We start from the raw sequence: 17,263 nt of genomic DNA on the forward strand, positions 1-17,263 counted from the left end.
TGAAAGAGAGCTCTTCCAAACCTTTCATAAATGTGGAAATGTTTGTATAGGCATTACAGGTCATGAGCCATCAGGTTCACTCATGAAAAGTAAAACTACCAAGTAAACACGGAGGGTGTTTTGATTAATGGACATGTTGCCTTCATACTATCTCCTTTGTTTTAATAAAATTAATAATGTTAATAAATTGTTTGTGACAACATCCCAAATTTCTAGTGAACATGTGTTATAATAATTTTATAGCTCTACAAACAAAAAGAAGTGACACTGAAGAAACTTTTTTTTTAAATTTGATTGAGTTCAGAGGATAAAATGCTGATGTTTAGCTAGCTTGCGGTAAAACAATCTAATGTTTTCATTAAAACTATTTACTACATGTGAAGAGTGCAGTATCACTAGAATAGATGAGACATTTGAGGACAAAAGATTTTCTGTGTAATGCCATTGGAAAATTAAATGGTATAAAGGAAGTCTAGAAAAGTAAGAAACTGGAGCATAAAACAGCTAAATGACCTGCCCAAGATCATTCAGCCATGTTAAGTGGATGAACTGTGGGTAGTAATGTAGGTTGTTTGGCCCCAGAATCCATGCATCTGACAAGTGCACTATTCTGCACTATGAAGCACATTGATGCATATGCCTGTACTTTGCTTTAATTGTGATCAAGGACAAAATGGATAGCATCCTATTAGAACACGGCCTTGCAGAGTACCATCCTTACTCAGGCTATTATTTCTGTTATTTCACATGTGAAGAAATAGAATCATATAAAGGTTAAGGACATTTCTCAAAGTTACATAGCTATTTTGAGCTGAAAATTAAAGATGAAGAAGATATTGTCTAACAAAGTTGGTAATTGACTTACATGAAAGGCAAGGCTGAAATTTTTAAAAAGAAAGCTTGTGTAACATCTAGCATTTATTAAGCATTGATCACGTTCTGAGGACTTTGAATACATTTTTATTATCCTCTCAACAGCCTTGAAAGATAGACTCTCATGTTATCCCATTTTATGATTTTATAATATGTTACAAATGAGGAAATTGAGTCTCAAAAAATTTTAAGTGACTTGCCCTCAATTACATGCCGGGTAGGTTATAAATCAAGATTTGACTCCAAAGACCACGTGCTTTCAAATACACCTTTGAAAGACCCCAGTTTATATTTCCATGCTAGCGGTAGATTATAGGGAAATGACAGAAGGAGAAATCCCTTAATTAGGCACACACATTTCCTGCTTCTTGCAGTCTGTCCCGGACATCTACCCTTCAGCCTGCATGGCTAATACCATTCCACCATGCATTGCTCCTCTGATCTGAAAAGCATCATGATGTCCAAAATGAGGGGCTTATTTATCTTCTGGGGTTGCCTCACTGGAATGCTCTGTGAGCCAGATATTTTACAAAACAATAAAGGATGTTAGAACTAAGCATTGAAGTTCCTGAAGTAGGTTCTATATCTGAAAAAAAGAGTGGGTGCTAAGTAATGTTAAATAAACTTTTATAGGCATTAATATATTCAGTTATAACATTTTGGAAGTGTCTATGCCTTGAATGGAATAAGGTAATTCTCTCTCTTATTTGAATACTTACTTGATTAACCACATGAATAATTTATTTGCTGACTCTGCCATTAACACCTTGAAATATGAATATACAACCAGATAGGTGTGTATATTTCTTTTCTTAATTTTTACAATAATATATTTATTCTCCATCTATTTAAATAGAAGAGTTCACTTGTTTTTTAATTTGCACTCATTTTAGTACATAATATAAAAACCCCCAAAATGTTAAGAATGTTGAAAATGTTGGCTAGATATATGTCAATCAATGTTTATAGTGATGACTAGAGAAAAAAATGTCTTTGATCTTGTTTGTGTTTGTATTAATAGAAAGCCCTTCTATCCTAGACCAGTTGACCCTGAGGCTGGTATCTCCCTTTGTTTACCTAAAACTTTAACAGGTGTGAGTAATGATTTTTCTATGCAATGCTTATGACAGGTACTTACTTTAAATTGGATGAAAGGTGGGAGGAATTGTGTAAACAATTCTGTAATGATCCTTTTTATAACTTCTAGGGAGACATAGTCCCCAGTTCATATGTAACACAGAGCTTGTTTTCTGCTGATAGACTAATCTTTTAAATCACCTACCTTCTCTCATCAAAGAAAACTTTTTTTTTTCTGTTTTACTTAGTTGCTATTCCGTTTGGGTTATTTTCTTTTATAATTAAAGCAGACAATCACTTCCATATGGACACTGAGATGGCCGAACAGGAATGAAAGCAATCAGTCAAAAAGCTCAAGACAGGACTGAGAAGGAGCTGCTACATCAGTACCAACTTTCTTTAATTCTAGACTCTGGATAATTTCTCTTAATCTTCCTGCTCTCTGATAGTTTTTTGGAATACAATATTAAGAATAAAGTCAGAGAGGAGATAGAGTGGAGGTAATACTGTAGAATGTCTGGAAATCCACCTTGCAGACCACCCCTCCCTGGGACAAGCTAAGAACACCGGCAACTGATAGCATAACTCTTTCTTAATCTGAAGAAACTCAAAACACATTCGCCTAAAGCAAGTGAAGGAATTTTGAAAAGAATAAGATGTAAATAAATGAAGGATTTACAACGAACCAAAAAGAAAAGAAAAGGTTAAAGTGGCAGAGTGTTTAGAGCAGTTGAAAGGAAGATAATTTAGAAAACCATGCTGCTGGGAGTTGAAAAGTAAGTTAACACCTCTCTAGATAGTACGTTAGAATGCCAAGGTCTGAAAATGCCTGCTTATAACCCCTAGGACTTAACATTGAGAATCTTGCTTTATATTGATGCCTGCTACAGAATTTTCTCAAAAGGGTCACAATGAAATGAAAAGCATATTTTTTTTGAATTGGGAGAAAAATAAAATGAGAATGCTGAAACATCTGGTCTCTCATTACAAGAAGCAACAGACAACTATGTAAAACTGTCAGAGCGAGCAAATAAAAATATGTATTAGAGTGAATTAGTAAGAAAAAAACTCTCAAGAAAGACACCTCAACACTGTATTTATAAAGGCTCAGGAAGGGTGAATTTGTTTGGGAGAGAGGGGGAGACAAAAATAAAAAGAAGTGCCTTGAGGGATACAGAGCAAAGTTGCTGACATCAGGGTAAGAAAACATACTCTCCAAGACTAGCAAGTCATGGAAGCTTTGGCAGGACCTTGGAATAGTGGTGCTTGAAGAGCCCCTGGGAGGTTACAAGATGTGGAGGAGAATGGTGGCTTGGTACAATTCTGAGGTCAGCCCCTGCGCCCCTGGGCTCCAAGGTTGGATGTAGGCCCAAATACCCTAGTGATCTTGGCACAGAGGCAACAAAACCATCCGTCATAGGAGAGTATGTGGCTTGGACATTAATCATTTCAGCCAAGTGTGAGTTGAAGACCTGAGAATCCTCTCTCTGAAATTTTAACACAACCCTAGTTCCCAGGGTGGAAAAATAAGGCAAGGAAAGACAATAATGGGTATGATTGAAGTTTTATTTATTCAACATCCTGGTGACTTGGATTTCAGAGTTTAAGATAATTAGAAAAACAATAGGTTGTTTGGCACTGTATCAGGAGTGGGATAAAAATTATACTGAAAACATCATTCTCAGCAAACTAACACAAGAACAGAAAACCAAACACCACCGCATGTTCTCACTCATAAATGGGAGTTGAACAATGAGAACACGTGGACATAGGGAGGGGAACATCACACACTGGGGCCTGTTGGGGATGGGGGGGCTAGGGGAGGGATGGCATTAGGAGAAATACCTAATATAGATGACGGGTTGATGGGTGCAGCAAACCACTATGGCACGTGTATACCCATGTAACACACCTGCACATTCTGCACATCTATCTCAGAACTTAAAGTATAATAATAATTTAAAAAAGAAAAAAAGAAAAAATTATACTGTTAAAAATAGACAATTTTACAAATGCTCTCTGACTTGAAGACCCTAGCATTAGCTGAAAATATCTTTGTGGCATTGGGTGCCTTTGATTTGGTTAAAAAGGTAAATATAATTATTTTAGAACAGCATAATATAGGTCTTTTGTTAAGTTAAAAAGTGTATTACGTATGTTTTTTCTGCCACTTGAAAAATGCAAGGCTTTATTCAGACTGACGTAAATAAAATTGGGAAAAAGCCATATGTAGCAAAAGCTACATATTTTTGGGCAGTCATAAGCTTTCTCTTAATTACCTAATTTCTGAGTTACATTAGTATTCTCTTCTTAGAAATGGAAAATTGGAACTAGAGATTACCCAAGTGAACTTATGAAAATAATAATTATTCAACAATTGAGCTGGTGAAAATCTTTATTTCTTAACTCCCATTTTTGTGCATGTTTTTTCAGATCACAGTGGATTATATAGCAACATTCTCCTCTTGAGTTCCCAATCCAGCCCCCAATTAAAAAAATATGACTGTCATAGGGAAAAATTGCTACCTGTGGGAGGGTGTCATGTTCTTCTAGCATGTGCAGACTGTTTTCTAAAGCCTTCTCTCAAATGCCCTTAGAAGTAGAATATGTAATTTTAGGCCATGTAATTCATGATGGTCACACATTATTGCCAAACAGCATATTTTCAACAATTATACATATTTTCAACAATTAGTTATACCAACTAAGCTTCTGTGAACTTAAATGGTAGCAAGCATTGCTTCCTTGCTAGAAAGCTTGTGATAGAGTCCTCTAGGTGTACCTCCCCTTAGAATCCAGTTCAAGCATCCCTTCTTCCCCTTTAGACCTTAGATGAGTGGAAGCCAAGACTTACAACTTGCAACTGATTTAATTTATCACTCTTTGAGGTCAGGGGTAAAAATACTCAATTGGGAACCATCAGACTGAACCAAATTGAAACAAATTTAGTTTTCTAAACTCAAAGTTCATGTTTCCTGAAAAACTTTGAAAATCTGGTCAAATGAAGCAGCTGAATGGGGTAGGCTGCCTGAAGGAATGTAATGCTGTATGTATGAGAGAGACAAATAAGTATGCCTCAAGAAGACATACTTAACCTGGGATGCATGCCTCCTGAGAGTCTAGGAGGCCCTGAAATCGTATCCAAAATTCTGTGATTATGTACACATGTGCATTCTTCTAGAGAGACGATCCTGATTTACATTAAATTTCCAAATAGCCTTGTTAAGAACAGTTGTCAAGGGTTTAGGCACTGCTAGGTTCTGGCTGACCTCTTCTTGAAGCTCAAAGTTGATCAACATCATTCTTTGTGGAGCAGGAAAAGTTAATGAGCACTAATGGGGCATTAACGAAAGGCCGAAGGAAAAATCCGAAGCTCAGAAAATTTACATTTTAATACTGTGGCACACCTGAACAAAGTATTTCAAACCATAAAGCCTTTGCTACTATGCTACTAATAAAGAACCCTACAACAGCAGGGGAATCATTTGTGATCAAGACACATTTTAATATAATCCCCAATCAACACAGCTGAGGAGAAAATTTTACATCTTTCTTTCCAGATGGTGCCATTTTATCAGAGTATCACTCCTTGGTATGTTCAGTTAATTAAAGTCCTTACTGTTTGTTAATGGCAGATTTGTGCAGCAGAAATGACTCTATAACAGATGTCTGTAAATTTATCAAAGCGGCTGGGTAATCATCCTGACTGTGCTCTGAAGAAGTATTTCATTTTCACCCACACTGACTCTTAGAGGACCTAAATATCACCTTTGCCTTTAGAGCTTTTTGAAAGGAGGCAAGGGGAACGGGTGGTGTTGGGAGGTGGGAAACAGTGAGATTATTGGTCAAAGTCATCAATATTGAAACGAATAATCGGTAATGAAGGCATTCCAGCACAGTTTCAAAGACGAAAGTATCAAGATGATATATTTTTATGAGACTCTCCCTATAAGTCTCACCACAGGCTCCCTAATCAACTTGCATTCGTATTTGCTATAAACTTGTCGCTCAAATAAACTTTTATCTCATACCTTTGTTCTTGTTTTGTCGGCATGTATTTGCAACTAAGATGGTACCTAATATAACTAGAGATTAAAGGAAAGAGAAATAGAAGCCACTGACTAACACAAAAAACAACAGAAGCTATGGTGGGTACATTATCCCACCTCCAAAGCTTCATGGATCTTTGAACTAAAAATTGCAGATGGGAAGTTTTGTGTATACTGGAATATTGTCTGTTCTTTGACAGTTTCAGAATGCCATACATTCTGAATGTACAGCTAATATCTTCAAGAGAAAAACCCAGGAAAGGGTTAGAATAGAAAGCTTACGTTCAAATAAAATATTTTGAAAAATATAAAGCCCTGTACAAATGCAATATCTTTTAAAAATTAATTGATTGAGGTCTCTCAGAAATTCATCAGTTTGTGATATCCTGTAAAATGATGACAAAATTCTTATCTGACTTAGTAATTGGATTTATGTTTCTGAGCTGCCTGCTCCACTGTATTTTCTTTAAATAAGCCATGTTCATTTATATACTGTTTGGTAGTATTACCTAGCTCTCTTAAAGAGAAGAAACTGACCTCCTTTCAGTTAACAATGTACATTTTAATGATTCATAAAAATCTTGTTTTATGTAGCATTTTATATCTAAATTTACATAGTATATTATATTTTAGTATATGTTTATTGCAACTATTGCAACTACTGATGATACAAGTACAGCACCTGTTGTAAAGATGATGAAGAGCTGCTGCAAAGAAACACTGTATCATTCACTAAGTTATTGGGTCAAACCACAATTAGACCTCTAGTTGGTCCAAGCTTTTTTATTACAGTGCTCATTATAATGAGTTGTACAAAATTTTGGGGATTTTCCTAAATCTAATTATATCTACAATCTCATTCTATAAAATGCTATTTAAAGAATTTGTCAATACAAAAGGTTAGCCACACACCTGTAATCCCAGCTACTCGGGAGGCTGAAGCAGGAGTATTCCTTGAACCCAGGAGGCAGAGGGTGCAGTGACCCAAGACTGTGCCATTGCACTCCAGCCTGGGTGACAGAGCAAGACTTCATCTCAAGGTAAAAAAAAAAAAAAAAAAAGAGAGAGAGAAAAAAAAGAATTTGTCTATTTATAAAATATAAAAATTCCAATCTTCCTGGCATTGGAAATGAAGTGTTTGAAATTTATTATGAAGGAAAATATGTTTCAGAACCATTAGGAGCCTCTGACTCTAATAAGAATATGCAAAGATCCATGGCACACTGTTTGCAAAGCCACATTCTGTAAATCCCACAATGGGGATCACACAGAAAAAGGTGTGAACTGCCCTGTAAATCACACGGAAAAGAGGGTGTGAACTGCCCCGTAACTAATTAACCTGGGCAAATGGCACAAGGGATATCGTGGCTATAAATTTTAGAAACAGAATAATCTCAATATTTTAAAAGATTTTGAGGCAAATTAAGCTTCAAGCCCACAAAACATAAGGAAATAGATACAAATACAAAGAGTTAAAGAAAGGAATAGCAAAATGAGCATCATGATAAAGATATAAAAATTGTTCTCAAGCTAAATTGTTCTCAAACTGTAGGCATGAAAGTGTTATGCTGTCCCCTCTTCCTCTTCATTCCAGTAACAGGGAAGATGCCCTGGAAGGGATCCATCTTAGACAGCAAATGAATTAAGCTCTAATTTAGTTAAGGACAATATTACTAGCAGTAAGCACACTTCTACAGCAATATATTTTCTAAGATTCAGAAAACTGTAATACACTGCAACTTCAATTCGTATAGGAGGTGACTATGACTGTCTTTGTGCTCACACATGGGCCTCAGTAAGGCACAAAAGCCAGACCCAATGTAATATTTTGGTATTCTGAAGTTCACATGAATATAACCATAAAGTATAGTGTTAAGGACTACATGTTGAACTCCTACTGTGTGCCAGACAATTTATATACCTTAATATATCATTTGCTTTTAGCTTCATCAATTCTTTTTATAATTATTATTCTTTTGCAAATGTGAAAACAGAAATTCATGGATATTAAATGACTTCCTCAGGCTGTGCTAAAGAGTTGGAAATTGCAAAGCAAGTCCATCTAACTCACAACCCCTTCATCCTTTTTATTCCAATGTGCTGCCTGAAACTACCTTGACTTACCATACAAATTATTTTTCAAACTGGATATTAACTATTTTAAATCTGATAGTCTCAATTCTTTTCCTTTATAACTAAAGTTTTGGTTTTTTGTTTGTTTGTTTTTGAGATGGAGTTTTGCTCTTGTTGCCCAGGTTGGAGTGCAATGGTGTGGTCTCAGCTCACCGCAACCTCTGCCTCCTGGGTTCAAGCGATTCTCCTGCCTCAGCCTCCTTAGTAGCTGGGATTACAGGCATGTGCTACCACGCCCTGCTAATTTTGTATTTTTAGAAGAGACGAGGTTTCTCCATGTTGGTCAGGCTGGTATGGAACTCCAGACCTCAGGTGATCCGCCCACCTTGGCCTCCCAATGCGCTAGGATTACAGGCGTCAGCCACCATGTCCGGCAAGTATTGTTACTCTTTATCCGTCATTATAAATTATCTCCTTCTCTGGACGTGTGCTAGTTCAGCTCTTAAGCCCAACTCTTCAGTTGAACTCACAAGTGTTCTGCTTTCAGTGCAGCACAGTTAGGTAGACATGAGTCACTTCATAGCTCAAAACTCTTTCTGGCATTAAAATAGAAGTAGGCAGTGAATATGGAAGGTGCTATCTTCACTGAGAAATTTTTATATAGGTGGGGCATATAAATATTATCTTAATCATCACAATAACCTTTGGAGTTGGATATGAGATTTTGAGAGGTTAAGTAATTTAGTTAGCTCTACATAGCAACTGGTGGCCACATTGGGAAATCAAGAAGCCAGTGCTATTAATTCTTATCCAAATATTATCCATGAAGGCCCTAGTTAATGAATTTTATTGATTTCCATCTTCCATGACATTCACTTCATTATAAAATAGCTTAGTTCAGTTATTAAAAACTTGTTACATACATGGCCCATTCTTCAGAGTTCAGGTTCACCAAGTCATTTTTCAAATGTCATTTGGCTTTGTATGTATCTTAATTTCATGGAGAAATACCATTTTACTGATGAAAGTAATCCAGCCCAAATAAAAATGGTGCTAGAGCTCTGGTCTTCTCCATCATTCTCTTCAGCTTGAATAATGTAAATACACCTATCATACATGGATGCACTAATTGCCAGGGAAGGAATGCCTGCCTGAGATGACTGGCTCACTTCCCAAGGGGGAACACAAGCCGTCTTTTGTTTGAATAAGTAGCTGCTGCCTACACAAGCACATGGTTTGATCTACAGGGAACAGTTATATAATTTTCATATGATTTCTACAGTACAGGGAAATGAAGCAATCCACTTCAGTTACTCCTATTTTACTTAGGGAATCTCATAAGACACCATCTATACATATGCCCAAGGGACGACACTGTAAATATACATATTTCAATTTTTACTTGGAAAGAAAATTCCTGTAGCAGAGCAACTGACCTATCATATGGAAGATAAGCCTTATATCATATTACAACTATATGAAAAATGTTATATAATGTTTAAGTATAGCAAGATTTGATAACTTTTCCCAGGCTTTTACCTAATTTAGACTTAGACCACATTTGAAATATAGTTATCAATATTTTTCATTTAATATTTCCTAATCATCCAACATAAAGTATATTTGTGGGGCACAGACCCTTCTACTAATCTGGTGGGCATTATAATAGGAGGATTTGAGTAAAGAGTAGGATATAGGTTTAGCAAATTTATCACCTAATTATACTGTTTTTTTTAATGCACTTTAAAATTGCTATACTTGAACAAAAAAGGAAAAAATATAAAAGTATAGATAGTTCTAAATGACTATTAATAACTGAGACATAACCATCCATAGTTCACATTTGAGGCATATATTGTGTTCATCTTAGAGCTCTGCCAAGCTTTGTGTTTTTATGTATTTAACTAAAAACATTTTGTGTTTTTAGGTATTTAACTTAAAAAATGACGCTTTAATTTGATTGATTTCTTAATGTGAATGATCTTTTTCTCTTATTGAGAATTTTCAACCGAAAATAGTATGCAAGCTGCATATATTTATCTTATGAATATCTAGGAAATAACCTACCTGTGCTAAAATGTTCTTGAATAACATATAAGGCAAACATTAACATTTTTAAAATTCCCAACATTTAACAGAGGGCCATATGGTTGTAGGTATTGTTTCAATGTAGACTGTTTCAGTTGCTATGCCCCAGATATTGTTCCAGCCTTTTGCTATGGCTTAACGAAATAAGATTTGTATTCTAATAATTAAGTTTTATTCAAAACAGTTTCTTTAAGCATATTTTCCTCCTCCATTTCTTTTTTCTTCTTCTTTCTCTTCCTCCTTTCCTTCTCTCCCTTTTCTTCTTCCTCTTACTTCCCTTCCCCCTCTCTCCTCTTCTTCCTCCTTTTCCTCCTCCTGTTCTTCTTCTTAATTCCTACCCTATGTCCTGCAATGGTTTAAGATTTTGCTATTTTACCATTTGGGCCCTATTTCATTCAGCCTGGGACCTATTTTCTGCTTTGCTCTATCTGAGCAATCCTACTCTCTGGTACAAGAGCAAAGAGCTGGAGGAAACTCAGTCACCAATCACCAGCGCAGTGATTCTCAAGCCTGATTCACTGTCACAATAACCTGGGAAACTTGTTTCTCTTTAAGCTTTATAAATTTTCAATTAATTTTAGACTTAGAGAAGAGTTGCAAAGGTAATATAATAGTTCCTGTATACTCTTCACCCAGCTTTATCTTGTGTCAATATCTCACATATCCTTGATACAATTATCAAAATTAAGCAATTAATTTTGGTAGAGTATTATAAACTACACTACAGAGATTACTCTGCTTTCACCAGCTTTTTACTTGTCATGTTCCTGGATCCAATCGAAGATCTCATGTTGCGTTTAGTTTTTATGTCTCTTTAGTCGTCTCCAATCTGTGACAATTCCTGTCTTTCTTTGCCATTTATGACTTTGACATTTTTTAAGATGACTAGTCTGTGATTTTGTAGACTGCCCCTGAATTTGAGTTTGTCTGATGTTTTCTCATCATCAGATTGAGGTTACACATTATTAGAAATGATGACACAGAGAGATCACTCAAGAGGCACGTGATGTCAATATATTACCGGTAGTATTAACTTTGATCACTTTGCTAAGTGATGCTGCCAGGATTCTGCATTAAAAGCTGTATTTTTCTCTTTATAGTTATTAAATATTTGAAAGGAGATACTTAGAGTCTATGCCAATTTACTGGTTCCGCTTCAAATTATGCCCACCAATTTTAGCATTCATAGATAGATTTTCCTGTAGCAATGATTATTTTTAGAGTGATTTCTATATTCCTTATTCTTTGGATATTTGTGAATTGGAATTTTCTATAAGAAAGAATATTCACTTCTACCTCATTTACAATTTTTCAGTAATTTATTTCTATTAGTATAGACTCATATAATTTTATCATAGTCCTTGGGTTATAATCCAATACTATCTTTCTTTCCTTGCTCAAATTATTCCCACTTTGAGCATTAGAAGCTCTTTCAGGTTGGTTAGTGTGCCCTTTCAATATGCCACTGTTTTTTTTCTTTTTTTTCTTTTTTTTAGCAAATCCTTAAAATCTGGTACACAAGGTGTCCCAGATTCTCTGTGCCTGCCCTGGAATCAATGAACTCTCCAAGGCATTCTAGTTATTGTTTTTTGAAAGATGATGTTTAGAAACCAAAATCTGGGCATTAAGTGTGCTCATTGTTACTGGGGCCTCACACTTTGTAGCCTCTCTCAGTGTATACAGCTAGGAAATATATGAATGTATGCTAATTCATGTACACACACACAGTTCTTGGCATATATTTTAAAAAATTATTTCATGTTAATATCTCTGACTTCAGTACCATAGGGTGGTTCACATTAATTTTCTAATTTTCTGTCCTCTTTATTTGCATGCATTTTTTGTAATTGTTTTATTTGCTTTTAAAGCCTAATATTATTAAAATATCTTTCATTTTTAGAATAGTGTAAGCACCCATTTTATTTCTTCTATATCCAAGCTAATTATTAATACTTTTTTGTTTGCTATGAAAAAATCAAAAAATGAAAAAGAACTTTGTTTCCAGATTCTTACCAGAAATCCTCCCTCAATTTGCTATAACTTTTAACTATCATTTTTGCCAACTTTATTTTGAAATAATTTTACCCTCATTTAGAAGTTGCAAAATTAGTATAAAAATTTATTCTGTAACTTCTGCAGCTTCCCCTACAGATAACATCTTTGGAAACTACAGTAAAATGAGCAAAACCAGTATTACATAATTAACACTTGCACAATACTATTAACTAAACTCAGACCTTACTGGAGTTTTGCAAGTTTTTACATGCACTCATGTTTTTTGCATTGCGGGGAGGTGTACAGTCCTGTGGAATTTTGTCATACATATTGATCTGTGAAACCACTATGATAATCAGGATACACAACTGATCACTCCAAAAAGCTCCTTCTTGCTCCTTTATAGTCACACCCTCTCCCCAGTGCCAACTCTTGGCACTCACAGCTCAGTTCTCCATCACTATAATTCTGCCATTTCTAAGAATTTTATAAAAAATGTAATCATGCTGTAGGTTGCCATTTGAGATATGCTTTTCACTGAGCATAATGCCTTTGGGCTCCATCCAAATTGGTGAGTTACATCAGATGACACAGGTGTACCACTATTGCTCAGGGAATATGTTTAGTTAAGTAGATGGGGCCCCTCATCATTAAAAAAGAAAAGTTATATCTTGCAACTTTTTGATTCAGTTTTAACAGAAATTCTAGGTTTGAAACCACAAACATTGCATCTCTTTTTTTTAGTAGTAAACTCAAGGGATTTGACTAAGCTGGATGGCTTTAATTTCCCTTTATGATCTAGAACCTTGTAAAAATGATTTTAAAAATAAAGCCCAACAGGATGTAAGGCATTTAAGGCATGCAATACATTCTGTAGTTTTGCTCTTCAGATATTGTGCCTCTATTTATTCCCCTCCGAAATAATTACTTTAGTCTGGTAATGGCATTCTGAGGAGGGCAGGGTTGGGAAAGCATAATATCTAATGAGGTCAAAAATAATAACACATCTTCTGGCTTTGGGGATGTCATGTGGCACAAGTCAGGCTAATTAGAGTCAACATACTAACTTCTGGGATTTTTGTGACAATTGACAAGAAGAGAAATTTTGTTCTGCTGAATTCTTCATACCATAATATGGAGGCAGCCAGCCTAAAATGAAACTACCCAGAAGAAAGCAATGCTCAGAAATGGAGAAAAAGCAAATCCTGCTAACATCATTTGAAATTTAGATCTGGCCACCTTAGCTATAAATTAATCCTTTTGCCCGCTCTGTGAAAATGGATATGGTCCCTTTAAAAATGTTTCCTTTGCAGGCCGGGCGCGATGGCTCACGCCTGTAATCCCAGCACTTTGGGAGGCCGAGGCGGGCGGATCACAAGTTCAGGAAATCCAGACCATCCTGGCTAACACGGTGAAACCCCGTCTCTACTAAAAATCCAAAAAAAAGTTAGCCGGGCGTGGTGGCAGGCGCCTGTAGTCCCAGCTGCTGGGGAGGCTGAGGCAGGAGAATGGCGTGCACCCGGGAGGCGGAGCTTGCAGTGAGCCGAGATCGCGCCACTGCACTCCGGCCTGGGCGACAGAGCGAGACTCATCTCAAAAAAAAAAAAAAAAAATTTCCTTTGCCAGCTGGTACCATGCTAAACTCTATCATAGTAGAGGGCGTTAGAGAGACACTGCAGAAGAAAATGGGATTTTGCTTCCTGGAGCCTGTGTGCTGGCTCCGCAGGCTCCTGCAGCACAGGCAGCTTCTCTAGCACCCAGCCCCTCCAGTGTACACACCTTCCTCATTGCCCAGCTTCTGCAGTCCCTCCTCACAAAGCAGTTTCGTAGCAGAGTCCTCTAGTGAGATACCTCCACATGAATTCTTCTGGCACTCTGGAGGGCTAATTTCAAGCATGAAATGAAGGAGGACTTGCAGAAAATTCTATGGGCACAGCACCACTGTGACGTCTAGTGAGTCAAGGCCATAGCGTCTCCAAAGAGCTCTGGATCTCAACCTCGGGTATGAGCTTTTCCTTGGGTGCTCAATTCCCCCGACAGAAGTAGTGGCTGCTCCTTAGATCTGCTATTCTTATATTCTTTAGAGTACTTTTTACTTCTTGTTAGCCAATCCCTGCATACTCTTAATTCCCTGTAATAGTTAATCATTCTTTATATTAAACTGTCCCTGTTCAAATTATTATGCGGTTTCTCTCTCCTGATTGGACCCAGATTGATACGCCATGCCTGAAGGCTGAGCTTCCCTTGGACTTCTCAATTTTATGATCTAATAAATTCCATTTTTTTGCGGATGTTGGCTTGAGTTGGGTTTTTGTAACTAGAACTAGAAAAGTTCTGATACAACTGAGATTCATTAAATTAACAAGAAGGCTAATGTAGAGAAAATTATTTTAGAAAGCCCCATATTTTTTAAAGATAGACTTGATATTCAAACACTGTTAACACATTCAAATTCTAGCAAATTTTTTTTCTCAGCTACTTAGGAATAATATTATAATGATAACTTGGAATTTTCTCTAAATTGTATATATGTGTGTGTGAGTGTGTGTGTGTGTAGTAGGTATAAAAGTAAACTGTGGGTAAACTTCACAACTTTGATACAAGAATGTGTAGGTTGGTGCAAAAGTAATCACGGTTTTTACTGTTACTTTTAATGGCAAAAACTGTGATTACTTTTGCACCAACCTAATATTATGAGGGACATGTTTCATGCAGCATACCTTCCCACATCCAGGGAACAGCCCTTCTTCCAGGGAATTCTGGGAACTCTGTGATGGTGAATCAATGCAATCAAGTAAACATTAAGCAGTTAATGCACCTATATTGATCCAGAGACTATCCAAGATGAACATATGTGAATGAGTCAAGATGAACATGTGTGAATGAGTGAGGGAAGATTTAATATATTAATAAGATACAAGTACAATAAGCTGCGTGTCCTTAAGCAAAGAAATACCACAAGTTACATTTAGTTTTGGCTTTGTGTTTTTATTATTTTGTGTTTGCGCTTAGCTTATTTTTTTTTTTTTTACCATATTACATTAACTGAAAATATCTCCCCTGCTTGAGGAAGAGACATAAATTGTGTGGTCATGTTAAAAATACAAAATAACAAAATCTGTAAGGTCTCTCAAAGATACTCTCCAAGTGAGAAAATAACATACAAATAAAGAGTCTTGTTCCAGATTCTGATTGCCAAAATACAGGAAGGACCCCCATAATTTAAATATGAGTATTTAATAATTGTTGCTTATCTACAAATTTCCAAATAATTAAAATGACAAGAAAAATATTCTAGGTAGAATTTGCCACTAAAGTCAGATCAATAATATTTTAAAACTTAAAGAACCATTGACAAAAACCCAAACAAGCAGGGTGTCAACTCTATTATGCTGGAATCTACAACCAATACACCATATTGCCTTCCAGAGGGAGAAAAAGGAAGGGAATAGAAAATAGAGCTAACACAGAGAGAATGATGAAGAAAAGGCCATTATATTATTACTGTATTTTCTTGCCTCAGGAATAACATTAATTCCTATGTATGACCTTTGTATAAATTTCTATATCCATGCACACATCAATTCTGAGACTGATGCCAGTTTTGAAAATGTTGAAGTAGGCAATACTGTAACATGGAATGGAAGAAACATGGTGGTGAGGGGTAATCTTCTTCTGTTTTCCTGGAGGGACTTCCTTGGCACTGGAGATTATCTACAAATTCCGAAAAGGATCTTTGGCTGCTTAAACATTTTCCCCAGTCATTATACTTCTCAAGCTGTTGTTTGACAGGGATAACCCAAGAGGTACAAGAGGGTGGACCTTTATTTCATCAGTTGCAGAACAATATCACACTAACCAGTGCAGATGAAACGAGAGTGCCTGCATGGGTGCAGGCTCAGTGTTACTCATTCAAAAGTCACATAACAGAAATTTTCTAAAATAGATTGAAGATAATGTTTAAATAAAAGGATTTGCAGATCGGGTGCGGTGGCTCTCCCCTGTAATCCTAGCACTTTGGGAGGCAGAGGTGGGCGGATCACAAGGTCAGGAGTTCAAGACCAGCCTGGCCAACATGGCGAAACCCCGTCTCTACTGAAAATACAAACATTAGCCAGGTGTGGCGGTGCATGCCTGTAATCTTGGCCACTCGGGAGGCTGAGGGAGGAGAATTTCTTGAACCCAGTAAGCAGAGGTTGCAGTGAGCCGAGATCAGGCCACTGCACTCCAGCCTGGGGGTCAGGGTGAGACTCTGTCTCAAAAAAAAAAAAAAAAAAGAATATGCAGTAACACTTTGACGATGAAAGGATATTTAAAAAGCATTGTATACAATCATATTTGGGAAGTATTCTTTCTCCCTTTGTACACTTCATTGATCGTGTCACTGGCTTAACAATATTACAAAAATTGTTCTGAAAAGTTTAGAAAAATAATCTTCAGTGGCATATAACTTCTCTATTTCAGTCTACCACTTTAGTATTTCAATGGAATTCAGATATCCTCTTGACAGATGTAAACTGCATTGTAATGGCTTTACACAGCCCCCATTAGGTTGTCTGAAACTACTCTTACAAAGAGCAGAAATGGTAACAGAAAACAGACACTTCTGTTGAAAATAAAGATATAGTACAAAGGATTTTGTCCCTCAAAGTTACAGAATATATAGTTTTATCCCTCTCTATGATATATTAATATATTTGGATTGTTTGATTAAGCCATTTCCTCTGAGCATGAGAAATACTGTTCCTAAAAGAAAATAGCAAGTTACATGACAACTCTTCTTAGTCACTGCTTCATACTCTTAAATAAATCACAAAACTTTCTTCTCAGGTGATGCCTTAATAAATTCTCTTAAAAATTGTTCTATTTATATACCCAGAATTTTGCTGTTTCCTTTTCTTATATTATGCTTACAATGAATCATAAATAATCAAAAAGAAGGCACTGCTTCTTGTGTGTGTGTTTTCGGCAACATGTGGTGTGCCAGGAGCAGTGGATAAGTATGAAGGAAAACACACTTAGGGACTACTCATATTTTCTTTTCTATGTACACATAACAACATTCTATTTTTGTGACAGGAAATACTCTAATCTCATTCCCTCACATA

At 36.3% G+C, this 17,263-nt stretch overlaps 1 protein-coding gene across 3 annotated transcripts in view; it reads right to left on the reverse strand.

Annotated features, from left to right (window-relative positions):
- Positions 1–17,263, reverse strand: part of ARHGAP24 (Rho GTPase activating protein 24) — a 521,561-nt gene that overhangs the window by 201,364 nt on the left and 302,934 nt on the right. Inside the window, exon 1 of one of the 3 annotated variants that reach the window (XM_055297091.2) lies at positions 13,935–14,770. The exons of the other annotated variants lie outside the window; for them this stretch is intronic. Within the exon in view, the coding sequence (XP_055153066.1) occupies positions 13,935–14,052 (118 nt within the window). The 5' untranslated portion in view covers positions 14,053–14,770. Of the gene's footprint in view, positions 1–13,934; positions 14,771–17,263 lie in introns of those variants that run through there. 3 annotated transcript variants of the gene reach the window in all.

This window comes from Symphalangus syndactylus, chromosome 10, assembly GCF_028878055.3.
Source record: "Symphalangus syndactylus isolate Jambi chromosome 10, NHGRI_mSymSyn1-v2.1_pri, whole genome shotgun sequence".
Classification (NCBI taxonomy): Eukaryota; Metazoa; Chordata; class Mammalia; order Primates; family Hylobatidae; genus Symphalangus; species Symphalangus syndactylus.